At 31.6% G+C, this 22,609-nt stretch overlaps 1 protein-coding gene across 1 annotated transcript in view; it reads right to left on the bottom strand.

Moving 5' to 3' along the window:
• LOC106466344 (low-density lipoprotein receptor-related protein 1-like) overlaps positions 1–21,035 on the bottom strand; it is a 98,445-nt gene extending 77,410 nt beyond the window's left edge. Inside the window, exons 1-9 of the mRNA XM_013926618.2 lie at positions 20,960–21,035; positions 20,379–20,542; positions 16,132–16,234; positions 15,112–15,274; positions 10,655–10,880; positions 10,212–10,386; positions 7,172–7,306; positions 6,123–6,362; positions 3,600–3,774 (exon numbers count right to left, since the gene is read on the bottom strand). Coding sequence (XP_013782072.2) covers positions 3,600–3,774; positions 6,123–6,362; positions 7,172–7,306; positions 10,212–10,386; positions 10,655–10,880; positions 15,112–15,274; positions 16,132–16,234; positions 20,379–20,542; positions 20,960–21,035 — 1,457 coding nt within the window. The remainder of the gene's footprint in view (positions 1–3,599; positions 3,775–6,122; positions 6,363–7,171; positions 7,307–10,211; positions 10,387–10,654; positions 10,881–15,111; positions 15,275–16,131; positions 16,235–20,378; positions 20,543–20,959) is intronic.
• Positions 21,036–22,609: the final 1,574 nt, after the last annotated feature.

The following is a 22,609-nucleotide window of genomic DNA, read 5'->3' as shown; positions in this document are numbered from 1 at the left end:
AAATTCTTGAAAATGTTAAAAAAAGAGAGAGAGAGAGAAAGGGGGCCCGTGCTGGCTCTCAATATTCCTGATAAAAGCCAAGAATTCAATCACTGAGAACTACAAAATACTCACTGAAGATAATATTCACAACACTTCGTACATAGCGCATAACACCTACTGACCGTACCCCAAATCCATTTATTACCCGACATTGTAAATGACTCAGAAGCATCACTTTTACATCCCACTGTCTCATTTATTGTGCAGTACATAGTAGGGCTCAAGTACACACCTTTAGACATCATCAAAAGAGAACACCTTGAAAATCAACTAATTCATTAATTAGGTACTTTTTACCAAAATGGCTTAAATTAATGCTTTTCCATTTTTTACATTTATATATCTACTGTTTATTTACCTTTTTACTTACATTTATTGAACTTTATTTTAAGATAACTTTTATTTTTTCTAATTTAACTAATATTTTTCTAATTCATTAAATCAAACAAAACTTTTGAGTGATTAACTATTTTAAGACTGTGCACACATTGTTATTCATTTACTACAGCACATAGTTTATAGTTTAAACTCGTACTGTTCTCTTCACAATTTGCTGTAAAGTTTTAACCTTAAATAGCCAACTATCAGTTCTGAGGAAGGAGAGTACCTAATTTTTTTTTGTACTGATTAAAAATATACAGCAAACATTGTATTCACAATATTCCATGCAAAAACATGTAAACATGTGCAGTTTTGGAAAGCCTGTGCATTCAGCAAATAAATTTTTTTAATTTTGCTATACTTAACTTTGTATACTCAGTAACTGCTAAACACAACTAAACTTACTTGCTGTCTTGTCATAGAAGAAATTTTCTGTAATTTTAAACAATTGTAACTTAGCATTAAAATGTTTCCTGGAATGGAAAGAATGACTAAAAAAAAATCTATAAATAAATTTCCAGACCTGTGGCATGTTCCTATGTCTTCTAAACTTCCATTATATTTCTCTGTTCATCCCTACTGGAGCTATGTTTAGTACTTTTCCCACGAGACCATATATTACTTCTCAAACTACTTTATAACCAAACAGTTTATAATCACTTCTATCCAACTGTTGGTAATAAAAATATTAACAAAGTATGAAAATCATGTAGGAGCGGGTGTGATAAGACTTTGATAATTCTATTATCAAGGATTCTATTTTCTTGGCAAATATAAACCTATACTTCAAAACATATAAATAAATGAGTTGTTTATATGCAAGTCCTCAAACCTGCACAGAAATAAGTATTATAAATATTTTTTCTTTTTTTTTTGTAATTACATGAAATAAATTTTGCAAAATATTTACTCTAGAATATTTTGAGGTTAAAAATATAAGATCTTTAAAGATACTGTCGTACACATTTTTCAGAACATTATGCATTTGCAATATGAATTTTAAAAATATTTAAGTGTGACTTCTGATTATACATATAAAAAGCAAAAGACATAACAGGATTTTATTTAATGTTTAATATATCAATGCCATACAGAGTTTTATTAACTCTTTGACTATGACATGGGTGCACTTCACCCAGCACATAACCACCAAAGTAACCATGAGAATCATCATACTATAACAATTTGATAATGTATCGTCATGAAATTTTGCAGATTATCAGTAAATGTTACAAGCTTTTTATAAACAAAACATCAGTTTTTTTAATTACGTATTAAGATTATTTAATTAAAGACTTGTTCATGAATATTTTCTTTCAGAATGTTGACTATCCAACATGAAAAGTAATTTTGATTTTAAGATTAAAAATATTTTTCTATATTGAAAAATTGTCATATTTCATTTCCGTAATCTCTATAACCTCCTAAATATCTATCGAATAACAATATTTTTTTAGAGAAACTTTATATTTTATCTTCTCTACCTTAACTCTATAAGGAGTTGGTTCATTTGACTGACCTTGTAACCACCATAAAAAAAAATTAGGAAATAAATCTAACTTACCCTTTTCTCATTCTAGAATGACTGTAAATTGTAACATGAAACTACAAATGTTTATTCTAAATAGCTTAAATCTCATAACATTATACATCTATTTATATTTATTAATTTTTTTGTTTTATTGACCTGTGAACCATCTGGGACTAACAATACCACCACACAAGTTGTATATCACATGGTGCACGTGCAGCTCACATTATTGTATCAGATAGCATAAAACTGGCCTTTACAAAGTACAAATGTCTGTCTTAGTACTAGCACACCAGTATTTCGAAAAATACAATTACATTTCAGTTATCATACATTACATAAGTAAATATATTATCACTATCTACAAATAAATTCTTAAACTTCAGTTAGTTTTCTTAGAAAATAGAACAGTAAATAAAAATATAAAGACAACAATAATCTCTACTACTTATACACAATATTACAAAGTTTCTTTGTATTCACCTGTCTTACTTGTTAAGCCTTGTCAAATTTTGTATGTGGAGGGTGTAAAATATATATATATATATATATAGGTTTTATATATGCATCTTGAAATAACAAAAAATTATAAATTACTATACCGACACCACAAAATTCCACCGTAACTTATCAGGTTTCCTAACTAAACTATACTTGGGTGTAGAAAATCTCATTTCTGAACACCACATCACCTTGACACCATTCTTCAAACTTGCAACATTAATGATGGTTTTACTTGCACAAATACTTCAGGAGGACTAGTAGAATTACAAAGTTCAAAGTTTGATTGGTTATAAACATGTAATTGAGAAACGTGGGCATAGGTAAACAAATATTTTCAAAAGAAGAAGAGGTGAGCACAGCCACTATGGTGGATTCACTAAATATAATGATATCTCGGCAAATAGAAAAGGTAGGAGGTTCTTATTATATATTCTAGCTTGTCAATATCAGTAATTTGAGTTTCTAATTCATAAGAAACTATAAACATTGTATTGTAGGCATTATAAAATGTAACATGACCAAAAGCAGATGACATACCACATGACACACAAAAATTGATATTTAGGTTTTTTTTTTTACTTATTTATTTTTAACTTTAGAAATTAACTAATGTATAATACTAAACTTGAATTATAATCTACAATTTGATACCAAACTTACTGATGTACATTCATAAAGTAGTAGTTCAATAAAATTTTGAATGTAAGTCTACAAATATGATGACGTGCCATCTGACCCCTATCTATACAGAAACGATTACGAGTTCCGTTAGACTCTTTATTTTTTTCACCAAAAGAGCTATTGCCTCATTTATCAAGTGTCACAAAAAAGTTTCCATATGGACACTCAAAGTCAAGTGGTCAGTGTAAACTCTCTTTCCACAACAAGCTCAAATATCTTGAAAATGGTAACATGATACTAACTGAAAAATTCTTGTCAAAGAATCACATAAAAGTGCTATTAGTTCTTACTTAAATTTATTGAAAAGAAACCTTGGTGTGTTCACCTTCTCATCATGATGGCTCAACTAAGCTTCTCAAACAATCTTTCTCTTTAATTATTAAAATTTAATTTTCTTTATTGGGCTTGGTTTAGCACCTGATTATGCATTTATATATTTCTTGTTACTACAGTTTATTACCCTCTCTTTGGATCCACTACAATAGCCCGAGGGCGAGTCATGTTGCCAGTAATCAACCGTTTTCGTATTGAAGAATCATCAAGTCGTGCAACAAATATGGCTTTCAGGCCTTCATCTGTCCAATAAAGATTTCGTCCCATCCAGTCTACACTTATTCCTTCACAGTTGTCAACAGCTGTCAGAAAAAAGATAATTACATAAAAATGCTTCTAAGTTATACAGTTATTGTTATCATTCTGTCAGAAGGTCATTAGTTAATGCCTCTTGATTTAAGTTCATAATTCATATTATTTCAAACACTGAAGTATAATACTTATTTTGTGAAATTCTAAAGTTTAAATAGAAAACACAAACAAAAATAAACAGTCATAAAAAAAGTCCATAAGGAAAATGTTTTAGTTATTATAAATAAAACTACACTAGTAAAGAAAAATAAATTTTAATTAATGAACCTAAATTTGTAAAACTAAAACTAAAGAAGATAAATTACAAAAATACCTGTTAAAATTAAATACAAAACCTTGATGGCAGAAGATGAATATCATAAGTTAAAGTCATTAGGTTTTCATTCTGGTATTACTAAAGTTCACAAGGATGACTGTCCGATTTGATCCATTGTGTCTCATACTGATACACATAATAACAAGTTTCGAAAACAGTAAATATTACATAAGCCCTGTGTTTTAAAAACTCATGAATTTTGCCATCATGGAATCTCATTTTCAGTTTCACAATAATTCATATGATGAAATACATGGTGTAGCTATGTGATTGAGATTAGCCCCATTACTCACTAACTTGTTCCTCTGCTAAATTAACGAGTTCTATATTTCAGCATTTCTCAACCTTTTTGACAACAGTCACCAGCTCGTTGCCTCTAAACAATCATGGTCTATTAAAATGCAAGTACAACAAAAAACACTACGATTTACATATTAATATTGTTTATTTGATTTTATGAAATCCAACAGACTGCTACTGATCTGCAGAACAGTGATTGAGAAACACCATTTTATTTAAATCAATATTCTATGTGGATGAGACTCCTTTTACTTTTAAAGATGTTGATCACGTAAATACTTTTTCAACTATCTCAGTGACAAACATACAAATATCAAATTCACAGTTGTACATCAAGAAAATAATTAATTTCCATTTCTTGACACCCTTATTCCTGATAAAAAATGGTAAATTTGAGCGAGAAATTTTATAACAAACATTTATGGCTTCATATTTTGACTTGAATATTTCCAAACTACATTTCTTTTTAAAAACCTGGCAGAAATACTATTTAATCAAGCATACAAAATAACCACTACATGATTTTTTTTGCAATTATAAAGCATAAAAAATTTCTTTACCAAAAATGTGTTTCTGGACGGTATATTATTCATTATTCTTTAAAATGGTATAAATATTCCTTAACAGGCAAAGTGGAATATTACTGAAAGGAAAATTGTTTTAGTTTTGCCATATACACATATGCATGTTTAAACCCTTCCATGTTGGCCCTTCTTTTCTTTTTAATTAGCTCAAAAGAGTCTGGCTTTTTATTTCGCTTTTTGATAGCCTATACTTATATATTAATAAATCAAAAGTGTTTTTGTGATCTGTTATTATATTTTTGCGCATAATATACTTAATAAATAATACATATCTGGATTTATAAGTGAGATATAATATTTCAGTAAAACTATAGTAAACAATAGGAATGCCTTTTTCCAGTCGTTATGATAAATCCAATTCAGGTGATCACAAACTTCACTTTCAATACCGTCTTCTGAACAATGATTGTAATACATGATAACATGTGAATCAATCAGAGCAAGTAACTAAAAACATTGTGTGAAATAATCTGTCTAAATTAAATCAAGCAAGTATTTTATGAAGCATGAAGGATGCCCAAGTTACCTCGGGTTAATCACTGAAGGAGTTAAAGTTGAATGTAGATTGCACCGTTATTTTATGTTTAATGATCAAATATATATGTTCAAAACTTCAAATGTCATGTATAAATGTTCTAAATGTTATTTAGATTATACATGATCTACCACTAAATTGCTTCAATTTTGCTTAAAATTTGAAATTGTCATTTTCCAGCATTAAGAACCTAGCACAAAATGAATGTAATGAACCTATAAATAAAAGATTATTCAAAGTTCTCACAAGATGAAAGTGTGAACAAAACTGAACATAAATGAAGGTCTATTGTTCAATATACTACAACAAAAGTTAAATGAGTAAACAATGCAGTTTTTTCCTTAACTATGTATGCAATTTTGTTTTCTAATCTGCATATGAGATCAAACTGCAAACCAAAAAAAGTATTCTTTCTTCCTCAGCTTCTTCTATTACATATTATTCATAATCTAAAACAATTAATACTACTGAAATTTATTTTTTTCCATAAGCATTTCCCTTTTTACCCATACCTATTTTACAAATCAATTAATGAGTTACATTCCCACAAAAAAACTTCATGAAGATATAAATGCATTTGAAGTAATATCAAATATCTAATACCTTTATCAAGGTAAATTTCACGCTGACTTCCATCAACCTTTTGTCTCTCAATAACAAATCTCTGTACATCGGAATAATAAATGAACTGTGTTTTAGCATCAAAATCTATTGCTGTAGGTCTCTTCAATCCCCTAATTGGTACCATCACCTGCTCTTGCTTCCTTCCAGGATTCAGAGAGATTCCCTTGATAACTCCCGGACGACCAACAGCGTATATCAAAAGTTGCGACTGCTTTGCTTCTGAAAATTTTACTTAAATGATTAACAATAATTCAGAATTAAGCACACACATATTTAAATAACAGAATGCAAAAAGTTAGATATCAGGTTCAAAACTAGCTACATGTTTAACCTTCACTTGATGTTTAACTAACTTCATTTCAGCAAAGCTATGCAGGTCTAAAAGACCCCTCTTTACACTTGATGAGGCAAACATCTCTCTCTCAGCATTACACAAAAGTTTAGTACTGAAAGTTTTTACTAAACATTCTCTCTGGAATACATTACAAGTGTTATAAAGTGGTGTTCCACAGCAATGTTCACCTATTAATCCAGCAGATACATAAATATCTGCACAAGAAATATGCTACACAGTTGTGATTCACTGTATAGTTTAGCAACCAATAACCTAGTAGCTGTATGATGTAAAATGCAAGAGAACTGCTACAAATCTGTGATTTAATGTATAGCTTATGTCACTAATCTAGCAACTGCACAACATAATGTACAAGAAAGTGCAACAAGGTTGTGATTTAGTACATAGTTTATTAGCCATTAATCTAATAGTTGCGCCACGTAAAGTACAAATGAAGTACTATAGAATGATTATTTATTCCACTACTTACCTGTTATTATCATGATGTATTTTTTTTCACACTGGTTATACTTCTTTTGAAAATTTTTAGTTGCTATAGTTTTCATAAATGTATCACCCTACAGCATTAAAAGCAATTCTAATCTGGAAAACGTATATCATAAAAATTTCATTCAACAAACACTAAATTTTTAATCATATAAATGACAAAATAAAAATGAGCTGTACAACTTACTGACACATCGTCCACTTCTAAGCAGTACTCTGTATCCAGCCTTACACCTGCACATTGCAAATGCTGTGTCATTCTTGTACATTGGAATACAAATATGTTCACAATTTCCATTGTTCTTAGTACATGGATGATCCACTAGAAAGACACAAAATTGCTCAGTTCACATTGTAACTCAAATGTTATAGACAAGAAAATGCTACTCTTTCAACATGGTTTATTCATAATTACTTGATGATCCAAACCTTATAAAATCAATCTTGTACACATGAACACAGAAAAGTCAGATATCCCACTTTTCTTACTTTACATAATGATCTAAATATATGTATGTAAGTACAACAAGAATGCTAACTTCACACAATCCCTTTATTAAAAGAACATAGACACAATCAATAAATAAATTAATAAATGATTTACATACATTTAAAAAACACATTAATTTCTAATTATTCCTTTTATGACCCTCTTTTGTGATTAAACTGTTGATCGTCAGAGTTGGACTGAATTTTATAATGTGATATATATCTTGAAATGTCAAATACTTTTAATAAATTTTGGATATTTACTTCATTTATTTATGTTCAGGATAGCTATATACACTAAGAGCTCATACAGGAATAAAATTCTGGGACTTCACAAAGACTCTGAATAGTCTATTTTCCAGTATCCTAAAACACCAATAATTCAAAAATTTGATTTTACCATAAGCTAATAATCAAAAATATCAGAACTAATAAAAGCCTCTATGAAAAATATTATACAATGACCTCAAAATTAAACATTCTTTGCAACATAATGGAAAATATAAATGCAACAACCATCATAAAAAGAGAAGCCTTGAACTATACAACAGTTTAAACAGTTTTACTGCAAATTACATATTGTACAACTAGATAAGACATTCAAAGCACACATATGTATACATCACTAACACTACCTGTATATAATCAATTTGATCCTGCTACATTTCATACTTTTAAAAGAAAGGTCAAAACAGTGAATGTTATGCCTAATAAAAAATAAAAATTAGGGATGTGTTTGTAACATACAGTTGCTTGTTTTACAAAAGTTAGAATATTTGATGTTTGTTGTTTTAAATGGACCATTTGTTATTTTTCCTGATCCTAGCACAGATTTAAACAATAACTATTTTACTAAATTAAAATGTAAAATAATCAGAGCTTTGTTATGTACTGGTTTTTTCAATCTAATATCCACACAAACTAGTCTAAGCTATATTGCCTTATACAAGATTTTCTCAGTCTAATATCCACACAAACTGGCCTAAGCTCTATTACTTTATACAAGTTTTTCTCAGTCTAATATCCACACAAACTGGCCTAAGCTTTATTACCTTATACAAGTTTTTCTCAGTCTAATATCCACACAAACTGGTCTAAGCTCTATTACTTTATACAAGCACTTATTTTCCCTTTTATTTATTCATTTTTTCTTGTTATTGTTTACTCTTAATTTAGTCTTTAAATGACAGAAATGTTTGAAATTGAAAATCCATTACAAAACATTGCAGATAAGCAACATAAGCTCAAAATAACATGATAAAATCAACTTTCCTAAGATCCGCATACTGTAGACACACAATGCCAGTCTGAATAATGTAAGTATTGCTTCTCCAAAGTCAAATACTTAAGTATCTGACAACTTGTACCTATTGTTTGCCTGGAGAATCCAAAACTTTTGTTATTAACCAAGTCTTTTGATTCATGGAATGCATGCATGTATGTTATCAAGCTGATATTTCTTGCTATAACTATATTATGGTGAAGCTGATAATTGAAGAGCATTCACAACAGTAAGTTATTAAACAGAATAAAAGAACTAGTTTTTTTACATTTCATTACTGGATGTAAGTCATTATAGCAATTAATACATACTGAAACCTTTCATTATTATATGTTGGTAAACCTACTACACATTCATTAGTGCAACACATACAGTTCCAGGCAGTAAATGACTTGTATATATTACGGGTTAATAAAGTAACTATAACTTTCTTGTGCTATAAATGGATCATGAAAAAACCCCTAGTGGCACGGCAGTATGTCCGCAGACTTACAATGCTAGAAACCAGGTTTCGATACCCATGGTAGGCGGAGCACAGATTGCCCATTTTGTGCCTTTGTGCTTAACTACAAAAGAAACATACAAATGGATCATGAAAAATAAGAAATAAAATGGTGGACCAAAATAATTTTTTTTATTTCTAACATTTTAAAGATTTGTGGATAAAGTTATGATCAAGACATTTTAGTTTTCCAGGAAATCTTGAATATATTATAATTATTCAAAGACTTTCCAGGTTTTCCAGGACTTGTATGAACACTGCTCTGAGAAGAATAACTGAACTGACAAAAATGAGATAAAAACACACCTTCAACTATTAAATATTTATATTCTGAATGCGGAAAATATTATAGTACGAATAATCAAATTGCAGTTGATAGGTTATAGTAATTCTTAAAACTAATATTTAATAAAAATGTTTATTCTAAAAAAATTATTACTTTAATATAAAAAATAATAATAATGAAAGAGAAATATGAAGTAGAAAACAAACAAACGTCCAAAATCTAAGTTAGTTAGCTCTTTCATATGTATGTACAGTGTATAATTATGTTGTTGTTTTTCTACTTTAATAACAAAAAAAAGCAACCAGTATCTTCCAAGTTTGTTTTGTTTCAACTATTTATGCAAAGCCATACGAGGGCAATCTGTGCTAGCCATCCCTAATTTTGAACTGATATATTAGATGGAACGCAGCCAGTCAAAACACTCCCAACTCTTGAGCTACAGTGTTTGAATAGTAGAGTTTCACTGTTCCAAAGTGTGGATTATGATCCCCCCCCAGCCTTATACATTTTCATTTAAAAACAAATTGTAGTTATACTTACTTATCTCCAGATTTTTTCAGCTGTTATGGAATGAAATGGTGCATATAGTGTATTATGAAATAATGAACAGATTTAGATAGCAAGTCTTCTATTATTACACAAAAGATCACTCAGAAGTTTTATCTCACCTTCTGGTTGCCTCTGTCTGTGATACACACGTATAGACAGAGAATGAGATATGTTTCCCTTCACTAAACGCACATCTGAACGATTGAAACGATGAATGGAAAGGATACTATTCTCATGCCCACTTGTAGTATAAATATACTGCTCGAACATTGTAATTTCAAACAAATTCTTCATCTACAAAAAAAAACAACAAATAGATGAGTGAAAGAAATAGAGGGAGATCTGTATTATTGATCTTTTTTGCCATAACTTGTAGTGTTTCAAAAAAGACATTAACTTTAAAGATTACATATATCTTCACAAGTAAGGCATTTTTGTATAGCTTTCTTTCTTTCATCAAGGTTGAAAGAGTTTATACCAGTTTTAGGTATTAAACCTGAATCACTGATTAAGTGAACAAAAACAATTAAAATAAAAAATAATCTACTCGCTGGATACTTACCTTTGATCCCTGAATAAGTGTGTGTCTGTTGGAACCATCATAATTGACTCTTTCAATATAATCTAAGTAAGCATCGACCCAGTATACATGAGCATTAGGGTAATCTATAGTAATACCCCGTGGATAAACTATCTTTTTCTCTACCAGCTTAATTCTCTCAGACCCATCCATATTGGCTCTCTCCACAAGTGGAGCTGTGCTGCCCCATTCAGTGAAGAACATCAGCCTGCAAAAAAGACAGTAGTAACAGACATAACCAAAATGATTTGAAATCATCATGATAGTTATTCATTAATATATTTTAATAAGCTTTACAAGCTGTTTTGAGAATGATATTAGGGACTGATTATAATGAATGTGTAATACATATGTAAGTGCTGATGACACACTAATGTTAAGAAAAAAGGATTCAATGAAAATAAAACAAAAGATACACAAGGTTTAAAGCAATAAGGTAGACTTTAGTGAGCTTGAAATTTCATATTTTTTTTAGACCCAAATACAGCTTAGTTACTAAGCTTGATAAATTATAGTGGAATTCTATGGTACTGATATAGCGATTTATGATTTTTGGTTAATTCAAAATGTATGTATAAAATCTAAGAGAAATTATTTCGTTTCATATCCTCCACGTGTGAAATTTAAAAAGGCTTAGCAGCCTATGGCAAGCAGCAAATTAGTACAAGTTCATAACTAGCAGAGGTAATTGTTTACTATACTTCTTTATTTACTGTTCCATGTTTTAAGAAAAACAAATTTAAGAACTTATTTCTAAATAGTAATAACGTATATACATATAATGTATTATGACTGAAATGTGATTGTATTTTACAAAATACCAGTCCACTAAAAAACAGCCAAGACAGATCACTTTGTAAAGGCCAGTTTTATATTCTTGGATACGATAACGTGAGTGCATGTGCACCGCGTCATTGCAACTTCTGTAATGTTATCAAGGCACGGCTGAAAAGGTAAATATAATAAATATATACAAATGTATAATGTTATGAGATTTAAGCTATTTACATTAAACATCTGTGTTTTCGTGTTATAATTTGTAGTTATTCTAGAACAAAAAATAATAATTTATATTTATTTCCTAATTTCTTTATGCGGTTACAAGGTCGATCAATTTGACCGACCCCATAAAGAGTTAGGGTAGAGAAAATAACAGATAAAATATAAAGTTTTACTGAAAACAAACATTTGATATGTATTTAGGAGGTTGTAGAGATTACACAAATGATATTTGAGATTTTTGGGGCAAAGAATAGTTTTTAATCATAACATGAAAATCACTTCGCACTCAGATTAGTAATGAAACAGACTCAATATGTTCACAAACAAACCTTTAGTAAAAATACTTCATAAAAAAAATCCGATTGTTTGTGTACAAAAGACTTGTAATGTTTACTATGAGTCTATCAAATTTTGTGAAGATACACATACTACATTAAAATTTAAAGTATAAATATTTAATGTGTGCAAATGTAGATACAAATTTGTGTACTCTATACCCAGCCCGTCACAAAAGGGTTAAACCCCTTCACCATGGAGTGTATACATAACTTCCTTAACTCTCACACTACAGGCTCAGTCTCAGGGACCTACCTCGTAACCATTTTGTGCTTCTTATAGTTTTCATACTATAACTTTTAATACATTAGGCATACCTTCATGAAATTTTACAGAATATCAGTAAACATTACAATGCTTTTGTACACAATATATCAGATATTTTAAATAAGTTTTAAGAAATTTAAGTAACGATTTGTGTGTGCATTTTTTCTTTTTGAATGTTGACTGTCCAACGTATAAAGTAATTTTGATTTTAAGATTAAAAATAATTTTATGCATCAGAAAATTGCTAAATTTCACGTATAAAATCTTTAAAACTTCCAGATAATTAGCAAACATTTTTGTTTAGAAAAAACTTTATATTTTAACTGTTATTTTCACTATTGTATCTCTGTATGGGTTTGGTTGATTTGATCAACCTCGTAACCCCCATAAAAAATTAGGAAATAGATATAAATTACACTTTTTTCATTCTAGAATGACTACAGATTATAACAAGAAACCACAAATTTTAGATTAAAGAGTTTAAATCTCATAAAATTGTACACACACACACACAGATATATTATTTTCATTTTATTAACCTTTCAGCCGTGTCCGACTAATATTATAGAAGTTGCAATTACGCGTTGCATGTGCACTAATTTCACTGTATCCAATAGTATAAAACTGGTCTTTACAAAGTGACCTGTCTTGGCTTTGTTCTAATGGACCAGTATTTTGTAAAATACAATCACATTTTGGTTATAATACATTACATATGTATATATATTGTTACCATTTATAAATAAATTTCTAAATTTCAGTATTTAGAACAGTAAATGATCTCTTCTTCTTATGAACTTTGTACTCATTTGCTACTTGCCGTAATTTGTTAAGCCTTGCCAAATTTTGCATGTGGAGGATGTAAAAGAAAATATTTTTTTAGGTTTTATATATGCATTTTGAAATTTAAAAAAATCATAAATTATTATATCAATACCACAGAAATCCAGTATAATTTATCAGGCTTAGTAACTAAGCTGTATTTTAGTCTAAAAAAATATGATATTTTGAATATTTTCACTTACCTCTTCCTTCCCAGATTTGAGATAAAAAGAAAAATCTTAAGAATTGTCCACCTTCAAGAGCCAGAACCATATGTGGGAAATTCTGAGCATTTGATTGGTTATAAAGCCATAAAAAATGAAGCGGGTGTACGTAAGGAGGAATTTCCAGAAATGTAAGAAATAAGAGTTTGATTTGCTAAATATAGCTATATGTCAGCAAATAGAAAAGACAGGATGTTCTTATTTTATATTCTAACTCGTCAATATTGTTGAGTTCTTAATTCATAAGAAACTACAGACTTTGGATTTGGACATCACAAACACCTAATTTGAACTAAAGCTGCATTCAACATACCACGTCACACAAAAATCGATATTTAGGTGTTTTTTTTTTATATACTTACTTTTAAACTAAAAAATCGACTAACGTATAATGCTAAAATCTGAATTATGATCTACAATTTGTTATCAAACTTACTGACAGACATTCATAAAATAGTAGTTCAATAAAATTTTGAATATAATTCTACAAACATGATGACATGCCCTTTGACCCCTGACTACGGGAAGACCCGTAGCGATAAGGGAATCACCATGGAATCTACACAGAGCTATATTAAACCTTTTAACTATGGAGATTACATATAACTTCCTTAAACCTTTTAACTATGGAGATTACAGATAACTTCCTTAAACCTTTTAACTATGGAGATTACAGATAACTTCCTTAAACCTTTTAACTATGGAGATTACAGATAACTTCCTTAAACCTTTTAACTATGGAGATTACAGATAACTTCCTTAAACCTTTTCTCTCTGGAGATTACAGATAACTTCCTTAAACCTTTTAACTATGGAGATTACAGATAACTTCCTTAAACCTTTTCTCTCTGAATATTATACAAAACTTTCTTAAACCTTTTCTCTCTGGAGATTATACATAACTTTCTTAAACCTTTTCTCTCTGGAGATTATACAGAACTTTCTTAAATCTTTTCTCTCTGGAGATTATACAGAACTTTCTTAAATCTTTTCACTATGGATATTATACAGAACTTTCTTAAATCTTTTCACTATGGATATTATACAGAACTTTCTTAACTCTATCTATATGGGCTCAGTCACACTGACCTGCCTTGCAACCACTATGCAACCAACAGATAACAGTGAATGCATACATACTGTAACTTTTAATGCAGTACGTGTATCTTCATAAAATTTGGCAAGCTTTTTGTGAGCATTACAAGTCTTTTGTACACAAAAATCAAACTATTTAATTAAATAATTTTTACTATATCATTATCTGTGAATATATGGAGACTGAGTGTGACCCAGACTCTTACTAGTCTGAGTGTACGGTGATTTTCATGTTAAGATTTAAAATACTTTTTCATCTTACAGCTTTCAAATTGCATTTGCATAACCTCCTAAATAAATATCAAAAGTCTCATTTTATCTTTTTCTTCTCAGCCCTAACGCTATAACTTCAGTCAGTTTGACCGATCCTATAACCACCGTAAAAACAACAACAAAATAAATCTACATAACCCTTTTCTACTTTGTGTATTATAACAGAAAATTACAATTATCTATCCTAGACAGCGTAAGGCTTGAAACAGTTTTCATCTGTATTTATTTTATTGCTCCTTGAACTGTATTTTACTAATATTTCCACAATACAAGCTGTAAATCACTCAGTAAATACATTACTCAAGTTGCAGTTTTGAATGACATAATGCACAAGTTACATGAAAAGTTAGATAATAAAGTGACACAGTAATTACTTATTCAGTTCATAATTTGCCCAATGATAAAATATGCAAAACTTACCCAGTAGTTGGATCAAGAGCAATCCCTCGAGGATTATTTAAGGCTACATCAATAACAGTGATGCAGACAGTGAGACTGTTATTACAAAGAAACATCAGTTGGTTTCTACCATCCAGAAAATACCAGTTTCCTGATACCCAATCCAGTGCTGCATCACTCACATCTGAAGTAACATAAAGTCAGCCATATTAAAAGCTTTATAATTTAAGCAGTACAAGTGTAATCACAATAAAAACATTGTAGACATTATAAACCACAGTCACATTAAAAACTAGCTTCACACATGGAAGAGTATATAAATATTTATACCAAAAACATGTTTCACAACTTGAAATATATTTTTAGCAATCACATTAAAAGCACGATTTAGAAAGCTGTGATAAGGTTTTTCTTGAAACATGTTTTAAATCTGGTGAGGTGTGAAGAAAAGTTTGAGTAAAACCTACTTTAAACTCAGAAAAACATGAGGAATGCTGTGTTAAAGGTGCATGTTTCACCTACGCAGAAGAGTGAAGATAACTGCATTAAAAACAGTATGTTTTACATATTTATTTGAAAACTGTGATGTCAAAATCATGTTTACATGATAAAGGTGCATGTTTTAACGATGCAGAAAAGTGAAGACAGCTGCATTAAAAACAGTATGTTTCACATACTTATTTGAAAACTGTGATATCAAAATGTTGTTAAAATCATGTTTACAGCAGTTTATCATCACAGGTCTTTATTACAATAAAAATTTTCAGCCTGAAATAATTTATAATCTTTCAAATATATTATTATTACTAACATATTATTTTCACAGCTTGTTGAATTAATTCTTGAATGTACATTTGCACATTTACTAGGTGAATGTAACATACTGCCAATTAAATACATAACTGCAAACTTTTGTCTCTCAAGTTTTGAATGTAAATTTAAAGCCTGAGGTGAGCACAGTGAAGTTCTGGAAGCACGTCAGTGAGATGTTAGAAGTGTTACAAACCATTAAGATAACAGCTATATAATGAATTAACTTACTGTTTAAAGAAAAATCTTTAGGCGACTGAAATTCCCACTGTGTGTTGAGGTCAAACACTTTTCCACATTTTAATAAGGTTTTTTTATCATTTTGATCATCAACCTAAATAAAGAACAGAATTGAAAATAAGAAAATACAAGTGATTACCATGTTAAAATTTACAAAACTGATTGAAAAAAAATTATGAGTAATAATTACTGAAATCAGTTTGTTAACTTATGATAAAGACTGAAATCTTGCAACAAATACATAAAAAAATAAAACAGTATTTTCTAGTTACAAGTCAGCAAAAAAGTGTGTAGCTTATAACAGAGAACATTTTCATATTAACTAACTGAGGGTACTCATTAAAGAATCATAAACTGCAGAAAGGACAATGTTGGATAATGTTCCTCTTCCTTCTTTCTTTTGTTATTAAATCCCTAATGACCTTATTAAATGCTAATTGCATACCCTGCTTCCTGGAACGTAATAATTGAATCATTTAAGTGATTAAGTACTTGTTTTTTTTTATTTAAAACCAAACATCAATAAAAAAACAGTGGAAGTTTGTCCTATTTCAGGGTGTTTTTTATTCCTTTCTTGAGCAAAAATCCTAAAACAAGATAGTTTCCAGTTAGCATACAAAAAATTACAGTAATACAACTCTTTATGTGATGGATACTAACACACACACATAATTGATCATCTTTATAGTAAGATGTTACTTGTATCATGCAGAAAATTATCCTTGGTTTTATAGAAACAAATACTTTTAAATTGAGAATTTTTGGCCATTTTAAGAAGTTAACTCTAATTTTGTAACTTTCAAGTTCAGCATATTTTCTTTAAAAATATAGAAACCTTATCTTATTTTAGTTTTTCATTGACACTCAGTACTTTCAATCTTTAGAAATATTTTTCAAAATGCAACTGACTGAAACTGGTTTGCTTATGTAGTTCTGACTGACATGTTTACTCTTAGAAATAATTTAAATCCAATTTCAATAAATTCCTGCCTCTCACCTATAATATATTATAACATATGAAGCAAAAAATAAATTTCAAGTTATGTACTATTTAACTAATTGTGCACAGGCTCAGTGCATTGAACTGACCCTGTATTGGAGAAGGAATATTTATTTTAGTTCCAAATTTACTATGTATATCTACATAAAAATTGGTAAGCAGTTACTAAAATCTACATGTCTGTGGTATACAAAAAATCAGAGGAGTTACAAAGGTATTTGTAGTCAATAGATGTCTATCAGACTCTGATAAATCAGAATGTAAAATGAAGTTCATGTAGAGAAAAAATTATTCTTGTCTATCAAAGAGTTTGAATATCACACTAGTACAATATCTAGAACCTCCAAAATGCATATCCATAGTCTGTTTCTTGATAAAAGAGTTAGCACAAAGGATCACATATAAAGTGTAATAAACTTAAAGTAAGACCCAAAACTCGAGCACTTTGGAATAGTAAATGAGTGTTTGACCTCAACCAATACCTGGCAACATCTGGAATTGTACATCAGGTCCACAGTAAGAATAGGGTCCTCTACCTTTCACTTAAAAAATGGGTACCAGCAAGGAAGAGGAGCTTCCATACCAAGAACCCACCTCTGCAAGTATGCACCTCCAACACAACCAAAACCAAATCCGTCGGGAACCAAAATCCGGCAGATGGTAGGAAGGAGGAGAGCACAGGTGGGTATTCTTATCCAGTCCAAAACATGGCAGCATTAGGAATTTTTCATTCAGTCTGAAGGAAGAGGAGGGTAACCAACCTTACACATGCAGAAACTCATGTATCTCATCCAGCTACAAACAACACCAGATCCACCACGAACCAACATCCAGCAGATGGTAGGTAGAGGGACTGCATCTAGAATTATACATCAGGTCTGTGATAGGAAGGGCATCATGCCAACTACTCCACTGCCCTACTCTCAATTGGGTGTTGTCATGCATACACTCAGGAGGACAGGTCTCTATGGGCCATCACCCCAGTGGCTAGGAACTGGTAAGTGGAAAGGACTCCCATACTCCACTAGACGAAGGAGGGAAAAAGTGTGTTGGAGATTCCAGAAGACTGCAGCACTGGAGACAGTACAATGGGTGACTGCAATACCCTACTTTGAAAAGCAGAGTGATCACATTGAAAGAGTTGATCTGGTGGCATCTGGAATTGTACATCAGGTCCACAGTAGGAAGATCCTCAAACCCCATGAATCATCAGATATGTGCAGTAATCTCTGTCTGCTTTACTCATGTTAGTCCATGAGCGTACAGTTTGGGACAAACATATTTATGAATCAAAAGACCACAAGGTATACCTATGAGTGGTCTTGCAGAATACCTCATTTCAACAGTGGGCATAATATGACCTGGATACGTGTTATGACATTGTAGTTTGAAAGCACAGAGAACACATTGACAGAGTCAATTAAACAACACCCGGTGACATCTGGAATTATACATCGGGTCAGTGGTAGGAAGAGCATAAATGTCATAGTCATCTAGCATGGTATATGATCACAAGTTATACAGTGTGAATTTAAGACTAATATACCTGGTTAGGCAACACTCGCCACAGAGCAGGATCTAAATATGCGATAAAAGATCTGCAAATAAACAGAAAATGAACAGAGTACTTACCACCCACAGATAAACATTTACAGTATTGATGATGTTTTCCAAGGGAAGATAGAAATGTGCAGCCAGAGACAAGGTAAGGTGATGGATTTGATGGGAAGAAAACATCATCAGGAGAAAAAGGAAGAAAAACGCCAGGTGAATTAACTGGTGAATTCAACCCTGAATGGTAATAGGGAAAAAGTCACAGGAGAGGTGAGGACTTCACATAAGAAACAAATGGACTCAGAAACCACAGAAGGAAGCAGTACATGTCATATGTCATTGGAGAGCCCTGACTAGGAAAAGGAGTTGGACGAAAATGGAATGGTCATAATGGTGGCAAATGGAGGGAAGGGAAAAAGGTGTGAAGGTAGAAGTATCCTCTCAAGTAGCCAAAGTATTGGGCATAAAGAAATGAACAGGAGAGTGGAGAACACAGGAATGAAGAAAACAAAAACAAGGTGAACATGAATCTGGAACACATCAGAATGACAATGTTCACACACCAACAAGAGAAGGAACAGGAACTTCAAGGAAAGGTGATATAACAAAGACAAAAATTTCAATGGAGGACAGGAATAACATGGAGGATAACACAGAGGTGCTAATCTGGAAGGGAAGCAAGGCAGGGACATCATGAAAAAACAGAAGGATCAAAACAACATGGATGAGACTGGCAACTGGAGAACACGGGCAAAGTGGGTAAACCAAGAAGTGTCAGGTAACGCCATCCTACAGCCCACAACAAAGGAAACCAAAAGGCCCCATTCAAAAAGCCAAGCCAAGGATGGTATGTGAGGAACCATAGTTTGGGATGTACTATAACCTTTAGGACAAACCAAAAGTGGCACATATGTAGGTAGACTGCCATGAAGGAAGAAAGAACAGAACAGAAAATGAACAAAGCTACATACAAAAATCCTGCTCTTCAGGAGAAGGACCGGACCAAGCCACACATGAAGACAAGAGTGCAGGTACAGATGGGTGATGCACACCAATATGTAGCTGACAGAAGAATGTCAGAGATAAAGGAAGAGAAAAGGAAATCATGTATGACCTGGCCAATACATAACCAGCAGCAGAACACTACATGGAGTGGTCTGAAGTATGGCAAAGACATGTGGGAGGAGATGAATAGGAGGATATGTACAGAGGTACCAACCTGACCAATCCTAACTGATAGTGACAACTGCTCCTTGCAGAGGATGAAGAACAGGTGACCAAAATCACAGAAGTGGTTTATTGAGATGAGTGCCAAGAATGTCCAAATCTGGGACACCCCAGAGAACATACAAAACTCAAAAAGGAGTAGATCTGAAGTCCACACTGCAGGGAGAATATTGTTGGGATGGGATAACCAATCCGAGACCAGATAAAGGGCACCAAGATTATGACATGCCAACAAACTTATGGGATGTCAGTGGGCCCAACACAGAAAACCCAACGTAAGAAAACAAAGGTCTGTCAACTGAGTGCCCCTTGCCTGGTGACGTACAAGACTACCATAGAAATGTTGTAGTGAACAATCACCAACTGGTCCCTAGGAGCCACAGGAAATAAAGGAATGCCCACACAGCAATAAGTTCCAAAATTGATATGGAGAGATAAATCGGAAGGATACCATTACCCTGAAACCTCCTGAGTGTTGGGATACACCCCCAACTAGAAAAAGAAGCATCTCTAAAAGATGACATTCCGGACGAGGAAAAGGAACGCCCACTGTAGTATTGTCCCAATCCAGCCACAAGTCAAAGTCAGACTGTAAGGGAGGAGGAAGGGTATGAGGGGCATCTGAAGAATCCCGAACAAGGTTACATTTGTCTATCACAAAAGAGAGAGAACTTCTCACACAGTAAGAGAAGAATAGGATGAGACATTGTATATGAAACATTCCATAGCTCGCAACTAAAGTGGAGCATGTAGGACCTGATGGAAGAAAGAGTTGAAAAACACCCCGACATGAACCAAAACATTTTATGAGTCTGTGGAAAACAAGTCGTTGAAAAGCCAACACATCAGCAGGTCAGTGTCCTGGAGAAGAAACTGAGGTCTATTCAGGAGGGGGGAAAGCTGTCCAAATTCAAAACTTCCCAATCACTAAAAACCATGATTGGACAATCATCAGTGTGTTATGATTATTGCATGAAATTGCTAAACTCCTGACAGACCAAAGCCATCACTTCATGGGCCGAGAATCGTGGTTCTTACCTGTTAGAGTGGTTGGTAATTCTACTGCAGCAGTAACAGGAGTTGTAGTCGTGACCATCTGAAACTGCAAGTGCATAACTCACAAAATTGAAAGAGGAGAGAAGCTAAATAAAATAATTTGTAAAATATCTCAAAAGAGAATAAAAATAGTAAAGGACAATATAACTTAAAGTAGAAAAATTATGAAAGTAAAAACATGTGAATCAATCCACAAGCGAAAACACATCTATTCAATAACAATGCCAATTGAGAAGTAGTCAACGTGCAAGATTAGAGACGGCACCAGTTACAATTGGGGTAGTGTTGCTCTCTCATTTATGAAGAGTTGCTGCATTGTCATTTGCATGTTAGTATGCAGAAATAAGTAGGAGTATCAAGGCTAGTGGCTGGCAAAAATTTCTCCTGATAGAGGGCAGTATAACTTGTGAAAATTTTTTGTGAGAGGAGGTAATATATCATATTGGAAACTCCAATTATCTCTTAATTATTTTGAGCAACCTGTTAGATTGAAACTGATAATATTCTAATAATCAAAAATATTGAAAGAATGGCTTGCACTGATGGAGTTTCAATCATGAATCTGAATGTAAGATATGGTAGTATTCCTTTGAAAATTTCTGACAAGTCGTGTCTGACATTGAAGTCATGAAAAATTCTTTTTTTTAAGTTGATAAGTTTACCAGTATGCTATTACCACAGTAAAATAGTTAAAAGTAGTAACATAAATAATTCAAAAAAATGTTTTTTTTATCAGTTGTTCTCAGATCATAAACATCTTCTATGTGCAAAGAAAATAAACTAAATAACTGTAGTATAACTGACCTCACCTGTTCACCTTCCACAAACCACCATTTTTTTTTTTAGCTACCTCCACAGTCAAGCAATTTTCTTTCTCATCTTGTATTTAAATCCCTTATTTGGCTTTTTATTTTCATTTGAGAATCTCTCTGTCTTTTGACACATACAATGATCAAATAGAAAAATGCAATCTCCATAACAGTGGACTTAACTATTTATCAGTATTTCTTTTAAATATACATGTATCTAATCTACCACAGCGACTGAAGCAAATTCATGTAAAGTAGCAGATGTAATCATTAGGATTCTTGGTTTTAAGTTTTTATTTATTCTTTATCTTCCAGCCTTTCAACACATTTTGAGTTGATTCACTCACTCTCCTAATTAAACTTAAGAGAAAACTTTTAAATTTTTCTCCTGTCGCTTGAACGAGCCTTTTATTGACAATGCACAGAAAAAGCATTCAGTTCTGGTTTTAAAAAATTAAGTGTGCCTGCTTTGAACAAAGCCCCTTTCCTTTTTTTTAAATTTGTTTATTTATTTATTTTTATTAATTTTACACATAGGAATGTCTGCACAGAATGTGTATATTTTTACAAACTGTAACAAGTCTTGTTTAAGATAAGTGGCAAACAATAAATAAAAAATCAGCAGCTTTTACTATTAATAAACAACACTAAAATAGGTAAGGACCGTAAATAACTTAATAACTTCTTACAGATTTAAAGTGCACTGGGATATATACATCCCAGCCATAGTGAAAGGGTTAAGTCAGCAAATCAAACATAAGGTTAGAATTCAAGTAGTGACAGCATGTCTAAAGTTCTCTTAATGTTTTTTTTTTTTTTTTTT

This window comes from Limulus polyphemus, unplaced genomic scaffold, assembly GCF_000517525.1.
Source record: "Limulus polyphemus unplaced genomic scaffold, Limulus_polyphemus-2.1.2 Scaffold2230, whole genome shotgun sequence".
In the NCBI taxonomy this organism is placed as follows: Eukaryota; Metazoa; Arthropoda; class Merostomata; order Xiphosura; family Limulidae; genus Limulus; species Limulus polyphemus.
The sequence above is the reverse complement of the archived record's forward strand: the minus strand, read 5'-3'. Positions and strand labels throughout refer to the sequence as shown.